Source organism: Camelus bactrianus, chromosome 12, assembly GCF_048773025.1.
Source record: "Camelus bactrianus isolate YW-2024 breed Bactrian camel chromosome 12, ASM4877302v1, whole genome shotgun sequence".
Lineage (NCBI taxonomy): Eukaryota > Metazoa > Chordata > Mammalia > Artiodactyla > Camelidae > Camelus > Camelus bactrianus.
Genome location: NC_133550.1, coordinates 10674493 through 10689421, shown reverse-complemented (window position 1 = coordinate 10689421; position 14929 = coordinate 10674493). Strand labels below are relative to the sequence as shown.

The following is a 14929-nucleotide window of genomic DNA, read 5'->3' as shown; positions in this document are numbered from 1 at the left end:
TCAGGCCTGCCCCTTCACCAAGTTCATTTGAAAAATAAGATTTTTAAAGATTCTTCATGTTTTATTTTTTGTTATTTTTTTCCTTAGGAAAGGCAAATCTCATTATATTTGAGAGATTAATTCTGAAGCTTCTCCGCATATTCCGGGAAAACAAATACAAGTATAGCTCTATTTTGCTTTACATTTCCATTTCCTCTTCAGGCCTTCTTCAAAGAACAAGTTTATGTAAGTAAAATATAAGTGGATATAACCCTTTAAAATTTATTTAGTTAAAAAAAGTTTATTTTGATGTTTTTTCCCTCTCTACTTGTCAGTGAAGAGAGAACTGGCATATACTCTTCTTAAAATATTGGAATTTTACATAAAGTAGTTCTAAAGGAAGGGTTTTTGAATTGGACAAGGATGTTCTAATATTTTAACATCATTAACCTGGTTATGCCTAAGACACGAATAAAACGAAACTTCCTTTCCTTCAAATTCTATGGAATCTCTTCTTCACACACTACTTGAATTTAAGAATTATGAAAACTCTGGGAAGTATGAGAACTAACTGGAAACATTTTGTTGGCTAGATAAGAAATTTCAATGCCTTTTCCCCCTTCATCCATAAGACTGAGGAAGGAGAATTCTAAGTTTGTTAAAAAGACTACCCTGTTACTTGCAGTAAGTCCTGTAACTAGACATGTCAATGTTAAAAAAGCATGATGATATAAAGACCACAGATTTTCATATTAAAAGCAAAAGTAGAACCTGGATAGAATATCCACTTGCAACAGAGAGAAATTTGAAAGCTTCTGGGAGAATGATTACACCAACAACGAGGCTATAAGGTAGTTGTAGTTAAATGATGTTTTAAAACTACCAGACAGTAATAGCAATTGTCTATGTTTTTTTTTTAGTAACAAGTTACTGAGTGATTTTATGTTCAGATATTCAGTTTATGGGAAACAAGCTAAAGCCAAATGGTTCTTACTAGCATTGACAAACATTAGTGTAAGTTATATTTATTTTAAAGAACTAAAGCTTAAGTATTCAATTTTAATGTTTAGTATCTTAACTCCTACCCTATTAATAATTCAAAACTAGCTCACAATGAAATGAATGCCAAAATTTTAAGCAAACAAGATGGTCAAACGTTTTAAGAAAAAAACAATGGTTCTTTATAATTTTGTGTGTGCTCTGTCCCTTGCATATAATATTCAGTAAAGAAACATTTTTGAATAAATGAGTATGAAGAATTGTGTGATCTGTTCATCTTTTAGCCCTCCTGCTAAGGCACACAGAAAGGGACAGCATAATTTTTTAAAAAAAAGTTTAACTGACTTACTATACTCTTTATGGTAATCAACAAGTCATACCCTTCTCTGTATCACTTCATTACACTAGACCCACAATTAACAATAAATATTTACGCAAAGTGAAACATAAGTTTGACTGTGTGATAGCACGAACTATTAAGGTTTCTGATTATTTTCATAATAAAAAAGAACTTTAAATTTATTTGATTAATCACTCAACAAATATTAATAACAGAAGATCATTATTGCAAGTCTCTAGAAGTATAGAAACAATGTTCTAAGATGATTTCTTTATATCACTCACTGTAAAATCATTCAAGAAACTATTTGCATTGCAGTAGGGGTATGCTCTGCCAAGCTGTAATTAACACGGCGCCCAATTCAAGTGCTATCAGATTGGCTACATTGGCAGAACATAAGCTGTAGTATTTACTGGACTTTATATAAATTGGGAGGTCTTTGCAAGAAGTAAATATATATATTATGTGCTATAATTCTTTTAACATTATTGTGCTCTTTATTGTTTAGGCAGCTTCAGAAATATTAATCTGGTACAGGTCAAATACTAAATATTTCAGAAAAATTTTCCTAATGCAGTATTTCTCAAATCTGTATGGAAGGACTAATTTTTTTTTCAGAAAATTTCCAAATTGTCACAGATTGATACTTCTATAAAGTTTTTTTTATAAAATAAAAATGAACCACTAAAAAAATGATATAAAAAACAAAAACAAACTCCCATTTTTTAATTATTAGGTTTAATAGATATGAAGTTACCCTGTCAAACTGCTATAAACATTTTGGATCATTTATACTTAATTTCAATACTTATTTTATTACTGATCAGCACTGTCTCATCCATAGACACACTTTGAGAAACACTATTCTAACGTACTTACTATTATCTGGCATTATACCAAACATTGGGGATATAAAAGAAAACCAAAGACAGTCTCTACTTTCATGATTCTCACTGTGTAATAGGTATTTGCCCAGAAGAGATGGAGGAAAAGTGGTGTGTGTATGTGTGTGTCTGAAAGGCAACCAGGGAAGAGGTAACATTATATATAAAGAGATTTGAAACTTAATGAATTCTAGCAACCTTTTGTTTTCATTAAAGAGGTAGGGTCCAGTTTGGATTTCATCCTCCAGGTGATAGGAAACGACTTTCAAGCAAGGAGGTAACCATCGTATTTCCATTTAAAAACAGTGATGTGGAAGCAGTACACTAAACAGATTGAAAGAGGATAAATGAGGGAACAGAGAGATGAGTTAGATACCTATTTCAAAAGTTCACATAAAAGATGCTCAAGTGCTAAAATAGTGTACTGACAGGAGAGGAGAAGACAGAGATAAGTGATATTTAAGAGGTGGTGGAATGAATAGGACCTGGAGTAAGGCTCAGATTTTGGCTTGGGTCAATGGTTGTACCAATAGGGAGTGTAAGAAATAAAAGCATCAGGCTTCTGGGAAATATGTTTAGTCACAGGCATGCTGAGTTTGAGTTATCTGTAATATTATTTAGGTTGGAATGTCCATCTAATAGTTACATATTGGAGGGAAACTCAGGAGGGAGAATTAGGGTGGCGACAGATTGGGATTTGTCAGTTATAAGTGGATGTCAACTTCTCAAAGGTAAAGGGGCTACAAAGAGCCTAACAAACTCAGGGTCAAGAATGACCTTCCCCAAAACAATTTCTATAAGTGGTATGATGGTCACAGTGATGATATAACAGCAACTGATACTTACACACTATTTGTTATGTGCCAAACACTTCTTAGGTACTCTATCTTCATTAAGCAGATGAAGAAATTACTTAAGCAGATGAAGAAATTACGAAGTTTCTCATCCAAGGTTACACAGCTTATAGTAACAGAACTACGATTTGAATCCAAGCAGTCATGTTGCAAAATCCAAGTTCATAACTACTATGCTATGTGTAGACATGAGGACTACTGAATGGGACATGAGAAAGCAGGGAGAAAGCAGAGACCATCCTTTTCAAGGTCAAGGGTTCTCCTTACTCCATATCCCTCCCACCCCATTAAAAAAAAAAAAGACTTGACCATGTATACATGCTGAAAGGAAGACAGTAAAGAGGTGAGGTTAAAGGCATAGAACAAAGAAGAGATGATTAATAGAACAAGTCTCAGAGAAGGTAACTGAGGTCTCAGGAAGATGGTGATATAATTGGGATGATAAAGATACTTTTGTATGGTATCCAATGAATATAAGAGGAATCATAAAATGTTATATCTTACTACTAAGAATTTCCTTATAAATAATTAGTAACATTCTGGTCAAAAATTTGTTTTTGATTTCTTTTAAAAACAGTTGCTGAAAGTTTTCTCTTGGGCAAAGTATGTAATACTTAGAAAAGCCCTGGACAATTACTGAAGAATTATACAAAATACCTCAATTATATACCCAATATATTAAAAATATATGTATTCATTAACATATGCATAATAAATACATATGTGTGTATGTATGTTAGTGTGTGTCAATGATTCAGTTTATATTCAAAGCAAAACCTCTCTAAATGAAAGCCAGAGACACATTTTTAATTATACACAAAACTTGATTATAAAGCAGAGTGATTTTCCAGTAAACTCGTCAAATTCAAGTGAACATCATCTTTGATGTAACTTATTTAGGAGGATATATTTTTAGATTTGTCCCATTGATACGGTCATAGCTCAAAATATTTTAGGTACTTCTCTTTTTAGAGCTGGCAGACATACGAAAAAGCACTGCTATCTAACATACAGGAGGTACCAATATGTATTTATTGAGTGTATGAACAATGTGTTTTGCTATGGTAAAATAAAATTTCTGATGTAGGATTTTTGTGGTGGAAAAATGTGTGAACAAGCTATAATGTAATAGCTGTACCTCTGATAACTCACTGCTATTTTTATGATCAGATGAACCAAATATACGTCATAATGAATAATGTACTCTATCAAATGAAATCAAGATCCAACTCAAATGTCATCTTCTTGGTGAAGCCTCACTTATTTCTCAATGGCTTTCTTCTCTTTGCTTCCAAAACATTTGGCTGATCATGCTTTCTAACATATCACAGATTATACTGTATTTATGTCTATCTCATTCACTACAACACGAAATTCTAGAAGATACGCACTGTCTTTTACGACTCTGTATGCTAGGCAAAGAGTAGAGATTCAATGGATGTTTCCTGGATTAGCTAAATAAATTAGCACAATAATAAAAAATGGGGTGGAGGTGAATAGCTGAGTGGTAGAGCATGTACTTAGCGTACATGAGGTCCTGGGTTCAATTCCCAGTATCTCCGTTAAAAAAATAAATAAATTAAAAAACACCCCTCCCAACAGTCTAGCTGCTCTTAATTTCTTTGTCCTTTTCTCTCTACAACTGTAGATGAACCCAATTATTTCACTGTATGAACCCAGTCATCTATTTTATGCACCGTGTAGCTAAACACTGCTCAAGAAAATCTCAAGTGAATAAATTTATACCACTCTAAAATGATGATCTAGAACCTCAAATGAGATCTCAATACTGCCAAGCAGTCTTATTCTTTCATTCTTAGCTAATGATCTGGTCTCATACTTTTAGGATAACCAAGTCATCACAAAATCTAAAACTACTTGCAACTATAATATCTTCCTTTTTTCCTGCTGCAACAGTAGTGTCTGTCTTCCATTTAAATGTTATAAGGCTTAGTCCTGGGATCTCTTTTTCACAGATGCCCTCACTTCACAGATACTATCATTTACCTGATTTTAAGTACCATCTACAAACAGTCTTATTTTTATTTCCAGCCTAAGTCTCTGGTCTATATTCCATGCTAGCATATCCATCTGCCTACGACATAGCCACTTCAATGTTTCATACGCCTAAAATTAACTCAATCTTATCCCTGCCCCAAATCTACTTTTCTTGTCTCTCTCCTCCCACTGTTATCATTATGTTAACATTATGATATACAAGCTGGAAACTAGACACACATTTGTGATTTTCTTCACTTTTCATTAATTTGAATGCCTTCTTACTTGCCAGATGCTGTTCTAGTAAATGGGCTATAGCAGTGATTAAAACAAAGCCCCTGTGCTCATGGAGCATGAGTTGGGAATAGGGGGAGGCAAACAGATAGACAAAAAATTAAAAAAAAAAATGTAGAGAGAGAATGCCAAGTGGTCATGGAATGTGGGAAGGTGGTTACCATTGTATATGGAGTGGATAGGGAAGGATCTGACTGATAACACAGATCTAAAGGAAATGAGAAAGCAAGGATATAAATATTTGGAGAAAGAACATTCCAGGCATAAGAAATTATAAGTTCAGAGACCCTGAGGCAGGAACATTCATGGCCTATGTGAGGGGCCTAGTGAAGACAGAGCAAAGTGAGCATGAAGGAAAGTGGTAGGAAATAAGAGAGCATGGGCCAGATCATGCAGGTCCTTATATTCTCTTTTAAGGACTCTAGCTTTCATTGAGTGAAAAGAGAAGGTATTTAGTGACATGGACAAGGAGCAACAGGAAAAAGCCTTAAGTATAAAAATACCGCTCTGACTGTTCTTTTGAGGATTACCACAGGAGTTAAGGGCATGAGTAACAAACTGGCTAGAAGGTAACTGTAATAAGCCATATGAGATGATGGCAGCCTAAAACCTTCAATGCCTTTGTAATATATTAAAATCCAAATTCCTCCTACATGATCTCGCTTTTGCCTACTTCAAACTTATTTTATCCCACTCCTCTTCAAACATTATGCCACAGGTTACTCAGCTTTGGTCCCTTAAACATGCCTGTCTTAGGGGGTTTGCACATGTTGTTGCCCCATTTGACTTCAACCTGCCTAACTAACACCTACTCTTTGGTTACAGCTCAAACGTTACTTCTGGGGAGTATGACATCCAGTATAAATGAGGTGCTCTCCCAGCTCTTGTTATACTCATAGCACTCTCCATGATTTTTTCTCTTCATAATGCTTATTATATTCACAATTTACTTAATGTCTGTCTCCCCGACTAGACTATGACCCACGGAAATAGAAACTGTTTTGTTCACCATGGTATAGTTACTGCTTATCAGACTGAAGGCACTTAATAGCCCTCAATAATTTTTTTGAGTAAATGAATGGATGACTTCATAAGTATATTTATTATCTGAAAAAAAATCACCCAGTCTGAGCACCTACAATATTTTGTAGTTAATGCTCTAATAACACTTCATCGTCAAAGGAAGAGAACTATCAGTGACATTCAGAAGAATGAAAGTAATTCCAAAAGGAGTTCTTGAGCTATTTTGAACACACTTACCATCAAATTGGTTAATTGTGTAAATAATCTCCCAGGGAAACTGGATTGTACAACAGTAATACTACTTTACAGCTTGCATTATTGGGGCCAAGTATTTGGCATAAACACAAAAATATTTTTAATGGTTGCACAACAATGTGAGTATACTTAATACCACTGAACTGTAAATTTAAAAATAGTTAAAATGGTATATGTTATGTATATTCGACCACAATAAAACATTTAAAAGCACTTTTTACAAGTTGATTAGTATAACTTTGAAAGATACATTATCTCAGAGTATTTGAATAATAGCCCAGTTTTAACTGATTTATTAATTTGTTATAGTGAAGGACAAGTTACTTAAACTTTCCTTGCCTCAATTTCTTCATCAGTGAAATAAGGATACTCGATGCCCTAACTCAAATATCTCAGTGAAGAGAAAATTAAGAAAGTGATAGTGATATGAAAAACCACCTTTACTATGCAGAAAAGGGTACTGTTACTATCAGAGGCTGAAGGTTCACTACTGGGCTGTTAATATTTTAATATGAGTTTATGAGAATTAGTAATTTACTTTAAATCTTATTAATTAAGCAATGGTTTTCAGCAACCAACTCTGACCCTCTCCCAGTATAGTACAGTTTACAAATCATGGTAAAGAAGTGATTGATAACACTTAGCTATTGGTTTCAATATATATAATATTAAAAAATATTAAACCAAGCATCCATTATTGGCAAAGTGACAACACTAATGAAGTTGATCATTGATAACATACAACATCGCAAACTAATCCTACTCACCAACTAAAATAGAAAGATGATCTTTGTGACATTAAAAGAAAAAAATCCAATAGATGAGGGCCATTTAGTAGAAAATAAAGCATAGCCTCAAATGACCAGAATTTAAATGTGTACATAAGAACAAATAGGCAAAAGACAACAAACAAGCCTTTAGAAGGAATATAGCATGGCTTTCCCCATTTTAAAGCTCTATCAGTCCAATATCTTATATTTTCCAGCAACACTACTCAATAATACCAATTTATAAAATTTAGAATATAAGCCTGACATACTTCAGAATACCCTAATCATGTGTTGAATGACATGTATACCTTTAACAAAGGAGGAAAATGTATCTTAGAAAAGATTTTGACACCAAAAAGATGAACTGTTTTTGATTTTTAGATAACAGAAGTAAGTCTGAAACCACATTTCCTTTCTTTTTTTTTTTTTTTGTCTTTTTAGAGGGGGCAAATTTGTAGTTACCATTATAAATCAAAAATGAAAATTTCTTAGGTTTTTCTTTCAATTACAAATAAAAATCCTTTGAATTATTAAAGTCAGTATAAGATACTTCAGTCTGATTATGTTAGTAACTGCTGCTATATATGTGAGCACTTCAAGAATTCTACCTAGTGAGTATAATGTAAAATAATTCTGTATTAAAATCAGATGTAACTATTTACAGCTCCTAGAAATACCCTTCTTTTTACCTGTAACTGTACTCATGTCATTCTTATTATAGACTTAGGGACACACAAAACATTAGAAAGTTTATATTAATTCAGAAATAGAAACATTAATCCTAGAGAAATTTGTATATTACTTTGAAAGAATGTGAAGAGCAGACAAGTATGATTTTTGGTTAAGAAAGGCATATTTTCATGACAAGAAATCACTACTAGCCAAGTTACACAGGTATAAGGTATTCTTGCAGAGATACCATTTCTGTTCCAGTTACAAAAACTAAATACAGAGCTACACTTTATATACTCTTTTCCCAAAATAATCTGCCTGAGAATTCAGATTCTCTTTTCCCAGCCCCCTTTCTAAAGAAATTCTTCTCCCTTCCCCCAGTTCAAACAAGTGAGAAATAAAAACATTGGTGCCTGTGTTGAGAAAGTGAATGGTTCTAATACACGTTAGGTAGTTTCCATTTCTTTATCTATATCAAAATGGAAAGACCTGATTGAGTTGTCATTTGATAGACAATTAAACATACTTCTGATGTTAGTCTGCCATGTAATTTTTGGCACATAGTACGAAGGGAACTCAAATAACTGAGTTTAACTGCCTGGGTAGATAAAAATCTGCCCTAGGAATAGTACTGAAATTCTTTTTTTTTTTTTTTTTTAAAGAACAAGGAAACATTTAATAGTTACGCTGTTACAGACAACAGCGGCCACACAGAGAAGAGGTGCCTGTGTGAGCTAGTACTGGAATTTTTAATCAGCCACATTCTCAGTTTATCCGAAGTCGTCATTTTCTTCAAAATCCTAAACTATTTAAAAAAAATTCTTGTCTCAGGGGTTAGATGTTTCTTTTTAGCTATGTTCATTTATTCAACTGTAAGTCTGGTTAGTTTGAATAAAATTAGAAAGCTTCGTGTTAAACTGGGTTTCCAAAAATTTGTTCCAATAAATGCAAAAAAAAAAAAAAAAAAGTCTCACGGTGAGAGGGGAAAAGCATTATAGTCATAGTCAAAGCTATGAAGTACTAGAACATAGAAATAATAGCTTTAGTAATGACTTTTTCACTGCTTTACATTATAATGAGAATCTAGTTTCTTAAAATAGTGTTATTTCTGTGTAGTATTACTCATTATTTTTAAGTCTTAAAAAAAAAAACCCTTTCAACTTTCTATATAATATTCCTCTCAATTTACTGAATATTTTTTTCCCCTAACCCAACAGATCATAGGAAAAAGTTGACTTCAAGAATGCTTGGAATTGCAATTGATTTTACATTGTATAACAGGGATAACAGGTTCTTGATTACAATGATCTTTTTCAATGACTTCCTAGAGTCTGTTTAAGGAGCCCTATTACTTCCAAGTAAAGAGTTTGAAAACAACCATCTTACACCATGCTGCTTTCCAGTGGAAAAGACCGTATCACTTCCCTGCTTCAAATCTTATCTGAAGAGTTGCTTCTTCCAGGAAGCCAATCATGAGCCTCCTAGGCCTTGACAATGTAAAAGACAAGGGTTGGAGTGCTCCTGAAATCTACTCAACTAATGCTAATTAAAATTACCTCCACTAATGCAAATTTAAAAAACCAGACATTCTCTCAATGGTCTAATACACTAGAAAGCTATTGTGTAACTTGTTTGTACCACTGGGACACAGTGGTGCAAGCTTGTAATCATAACTACTCAGGAGGCTGAGATCAGGGATAACCTGAACTCAAGAATTTAAATTACCTGCAGGTTGATTATTCATGAACAGTTCTATGTTGTTAAATCCCTTGCCTATCAGTTTGCCCAGGAGAGCTAAACTAATGTAGTTCAGAAATGGAGTCGATGATAAACACTATTATTGCAATGATACTAAGTTAAAAAGCATTAAAAGTAAATTTTAAAAAAAGTACATCCAATTCTTTCTTCATTCACTAGGTGTAGCCAAAGTGGAGTAAGACTTGTAGGAAGGAGAACAAATCCAGGGGATATAGATGGTACAATTTTCCCAGAGTCACTCTTTTTAATTCCTTCAATTAAAAAAAAGACAAACTAGTATCAACCCAATACCTATTCATTTATGATGTGCCAGTCACTATCCTAACAGCTTTATATCCATCAACTCACTTAATCCCCACAAAACTCTTAAGAGATGGGTACTATTATTTTCCTCATCTGAGGAGAAAAATGAGTTGTAGAAATAACCTATACTGGGTAGCAAGTTAATTAGGAGAGACATGTTTTCAATCCAGGTACTGTAACTCCATAGTCTGTGCTCCTAACTTAAATTGTCAATTTTTGATGTGTTCTTTTCTTTTTTCTAGCCAGAACACAGTTTTTAAACTGTTCCTCAGAGTCCTGGGAGTCCATGAGAATGCTTCTGGGACCATTTAAGAAAGTAGAAGAAAGCAGATGGGACTCTGGGCACTTCACCCAACCAAAGAAACTTCACTACATCTGTTTAAATATTGAACATACAATTAAACTTATCATAGTAATAATTAAAAAAAGACTTTCATGCTAAAAAGCAAAAAGTTTGAAAATCACAATATCAAGACTGTAATTTTCATTAAGTCAGGATCTCTGTCTTAAAATATCTCACATGTTTGACATTCAATAAACATTAACTTGATAAATTGAAACTATATGGCAGCACTATACTTATCAGAAAAATTTAATACTCATTCATACCATTAAATCAGAGAAAATCTTGAATACCAATATAATGAAACTGAGTAATAACAATAATATTATTAAATCACACTCAGATTGGTGCTGCTTAGTTTTTAACTACAAGTGATCAGAAAAGATTTCACTATTTCAAGGCTACTGATGGGTTAAGCATAATCCATTCTCACACAGAAAAAAACAGATATGCTTTTCACACCCATATTTTTTAACACTATGTTAACAATTATACTGCCTGATGTATTAATGCCCATTCATATTTTTTAGGATTATTGAATTAATAACATATATTACAATTCAAATTATCAGTAGAAATGTTATTTTATAATATTTTCTGAAGCTCATGAATTGTCTTCAGTTTCACAGAAGTTACAAGGGAACTTTAAAAAAGCATATAATTAAGGAAATATTTAAAAATTATTTAAAAAATCTACTCTATTAGGTATTTTCTTACTCTCTTCATCTGTGGACCCAAGAACTTGGTGTTCATGAGACAGAATAATTTTGGCTACTGCCACCACTGTATTCCTTCTTATGGTGAATTTTCAGCTTGAGAGCTGACATCTAAAGCAATTAAACATTATAGAAGCTTTAAGAAAAATAAAACTGAAGCTACACTAGCTTTTTAAATTCTGAATTTGGATTTAAAGTCAAAAGCAGCAAAAATTAAAACTCATTTTTTCTCTTCCCCAACCTGACTGGAGCTTTATTTTAGAGAAGTAACAATTCCCAACCAAGTTACAGATGTAAAATAGTATCTGTTGCTGATAATACTTCATAAAATATTATCAGAAAATTACAAACTATCACTCTAACAAACTTCACCCTCGTGGCTATTTCTCAGTTGAAATGAAACATGTAAAAAAGTGAAATATATTAAAAGAGAAGGTCAGCATTAGATCTACCAATTTATCGTAATAAAATTGCTTTGAAAAGAAGCAAAAACTAATAAAATGAAATTTCTGATACCTTAAACATACACAAGAAAGTTCAACAAATGCCAAAGCTAGCTCAACATAGCTGACTAGAAGATTTCATTTTAATACTCATTTTCCAGAAACTGAGTTAACCATATGGAGACAAAATACGAAACAGAGTATAACAAAGGCACAGGAAACTAGAATGTAATATTGCCTTAGATGGAATGTAGTCTGAATGTAAGCCAGAGCCTTGCATGAACACTAACCCTGTTCTCTTCTAACAGACTCAAATTTTTTATGCTTATGCTATTAAAATTCTTATGAAAATCCTATTCTTAATCCTTGTGAAAAAACACCAAGATTGGTTTTCCATACTAGAATATTAAAAACAAAACAAAAACAAAACTCAAAAGCCCTCAAGCTATATCAAGACTCCAGATGAGAGTGATTTTGGTAGTGAAAGGATAAGCAGTTATGTAACAATTAATATGAGTTGATGATGTGAGAAAGAGTTTCCTGATACTGATGTAACCATCAGCTACATAAACCATTTTCCAGAGATGGTGCTAAAGATGATTTTTCAGTGCTTAGGTAGGGTAGTCCAACAGATATCCAAACAAAATTACAATTTGTCTGCCCTGTCCCTAACTCTGAAAGCTCAGTAACCATGCAGTTAACTCTGTTATCTAAATAACTATCAGGATAAAAACATGCTTTGGATTGCTCTTCTCAGATGAGATCCCTTTCTCCTCTTTCAGAAAAATAAAGATAAATTATCTTAAAAATTCTTTATTTGACTAGTGCTAAGATCCTAGAAAAAAAAATTCCTGAAAAAAGTAATTCACATTCAAGTATAAACAATATTAATTGTCAGAGAAGGTTTAAAGGAATAGTTTATTAACCTACACAGTATCTGCTTGAGCAGACAGGCTATTTCCTTGACTGGCTCAACTCTAAACCAAGACATCAGGAATCAATCAATTATGCACTCTTGTATTTTTCTAAAAAAAAAAAAAACAAAACTGGTTTAGAGAGTTAAAACAGTTAAATTCTAATTTTTCAAGAATGCTATAAAACAATGGTTAATTTGGGAAATAACTGGATTAGTGACAATGTAAAAAGGATTTATTTAGAACTCTGGAATGGTAAAGAGACCTATACTTTTCTCAGATGGTCAAAAAGATTCACAATAATGTCCTTTTCAATTCATACTCTGTTATTTAATCTATACCTTTGGAGGGTGCCTCCTGGGCACAGGAGATTCGGTATTAAAATATGAATGGAGAACAGGATATTGCAGATTTAAAAATAAAAATTCAGAAATACAAAAAAAAAAAAGACTTAACAAAAGATGCTTAAAATTCAAATTATCAAAAGAGTATATGACTTGGGCTTTCTGAAATACAGAATTTTATTTGTAAAAGGGAAATGAAATAACCAGCTCTAATATTACACACAATGACAGTGATATTAAAGTATATACAGATCTCAAAATCAATCAAATATATGTATACATATATATACATATATATATGTATACACATATACACACACACACATACACACATATATATATATATACTTCAAAATCAATCAAAGACATAAATATTTCACAAGTTAGGCTGGAAGAGGGTACAAACAGAGCAGGAAGAAAAGGGAAGCTCCATGGAGAAACAAAGGGAAAAAAGGGCAGTGATCTCTTACATCCTGAAATTGAAAAGACATTAAGCGAAAGTGCTTGTTAAAATATGTATACAAAAGGTTCATAAAATTGTCTTATTTTTTAAATCTTAATTTCATATTAAGGTAAAAACAATTTTATTTAGAGTTAGAACACTGGTGACCATAAAATATGAGTCTCTACCGTTTCCATCAATGTCCAAAGAAAGCAAGAGACTTCATATAAACGAGAAATCTCACTAGGTTTTTCTTCTTCTCAGAGAGCCTAGGTTTTGCTTGGAATTATATTTTTGCATGAACTTATATTTAGCCTTCTACTGTGCAGTAATCAGTCACATGTCACCTAATAGAGGATCATGATAAGATATTCTTCCACCAGTACTAGAATGCATGAGTCAAATGTGTTTGCTTAAATCTTCCATGAAAACAGAAACTCTCAAAACACACATGATACTCATGTTTTGACATGTAAAACTCAACTCTACTCCTCTTGAATTACTGATTTCCATAAAACACATGAGTTTCACTTTGTCTGGAAACACCTACCTGAATAGCTGAGTTCATGAAACACGTATTTCCCAAGTTACTTAGACCACAAAGGCCTGGCTGTTCATTGTTTCTTCCAGGTTCTGAATAATCATAGTTCTTATAAGCAGTATATGATGGGAGACAATAATTTGAGTTTTTCACACTGGAAGAAAACAAAAAATATTTTTTATAGTGCAGCCAATTATCATATAGTTAAAATGAACAGAGCACTTTAAACCTATTTGAGATAAGGGCTTTATAAAAAAAATGACTAACTACCTAACTCAGGTACTTTTAACAGGAACCTAAATGAAATTAATCCCCTTAATTAAAGTACTTCTCATTCAGTCAACAAAATCACTGCATCATATACTACACTAACCAATACAAACCACAGTACGTCTTTCTGCCCTTGATTAACTGGAGCTGCTTCACAGCTTGCTCCATTCTTCATTGCTCCATCAAATTTAAAACATTCAGATTTTAAACACCACCCGCAGCAATAAGTCATCTCATTCATGTCCCTTTTACATCCTGCTACTGTAATAAGAATGAGAACAGTAGAAACAGCGAGAGCTGTGCTTTACAGGTGAGAGCATAGATTTCCAAGGCTTCTGTGACATCACTTTTCTGATGCACTGAAGATTCTATTTGTTGTATTCTAGACCAGCAAAATCTAATATTCAAATGCAGAAAACAGCTTTGGTGGATGGGATGCAAAAATGAAGTGATTCTAAGCAAGTACATTCCAGTATTATTTGGCTTTTCTTTCTTCTAGTTTGTTAGATTAATGTAGTTTATTTCACTAGATAAATATAACTTCAGGATAGTTTATACTATGAGTATAATAAATATTAATCTTAAAAAAACTACAAAATATTCAACCTCAGAGAATCAGGATAAATTCAGAAAGAAGTAAGAGAAGTCAGTAAGTTAGATCCCTCTTGATTTTGTGGAAAAGGATGGATTCTTCCCCAATTTTTAACAGGTTATCTTACAAGATATTTAGGATGGATACTTTGGATATAATTCAAAAGCATACTTTCGATCACTATTTTTTTACTCC

General features: G+C 32.8%; 1 protein-coding gene across 7 annotated transcripts in view; it reads right to left on the bottom strand.

Annotated features, from left to right (window-relative positions):
- The window catches only part of USP15 (ubiquitin specific peptidase 15), a 107603-nt gene that overhangs the window by 25632 nt on the left and 67042 nt on the right, over nt 1–14929 (bottom strand). For 6 of the 7 annotated variants that reach the window (XR_006722547.2, XM_045512056.2, XM_010948977.3 and 3 more), the window contains one exon: nt 13882–14026. Coding sequence is in view for 5 of the 7 variants with exons in the window: in XM_045512056.2 (XP_045368012.1) it covers nt 13882–14026 (145 nt within the window). In the remaining 2 variants the exon portion in view is untranslated. Of the gene's footprint in view, nt 1–12561; nt 12657–13881; nt 14027–14929 lie in introns of all 7 variants that reach the window. The other variant, XR_012510546.1, reaches the window with a different exon arrangement.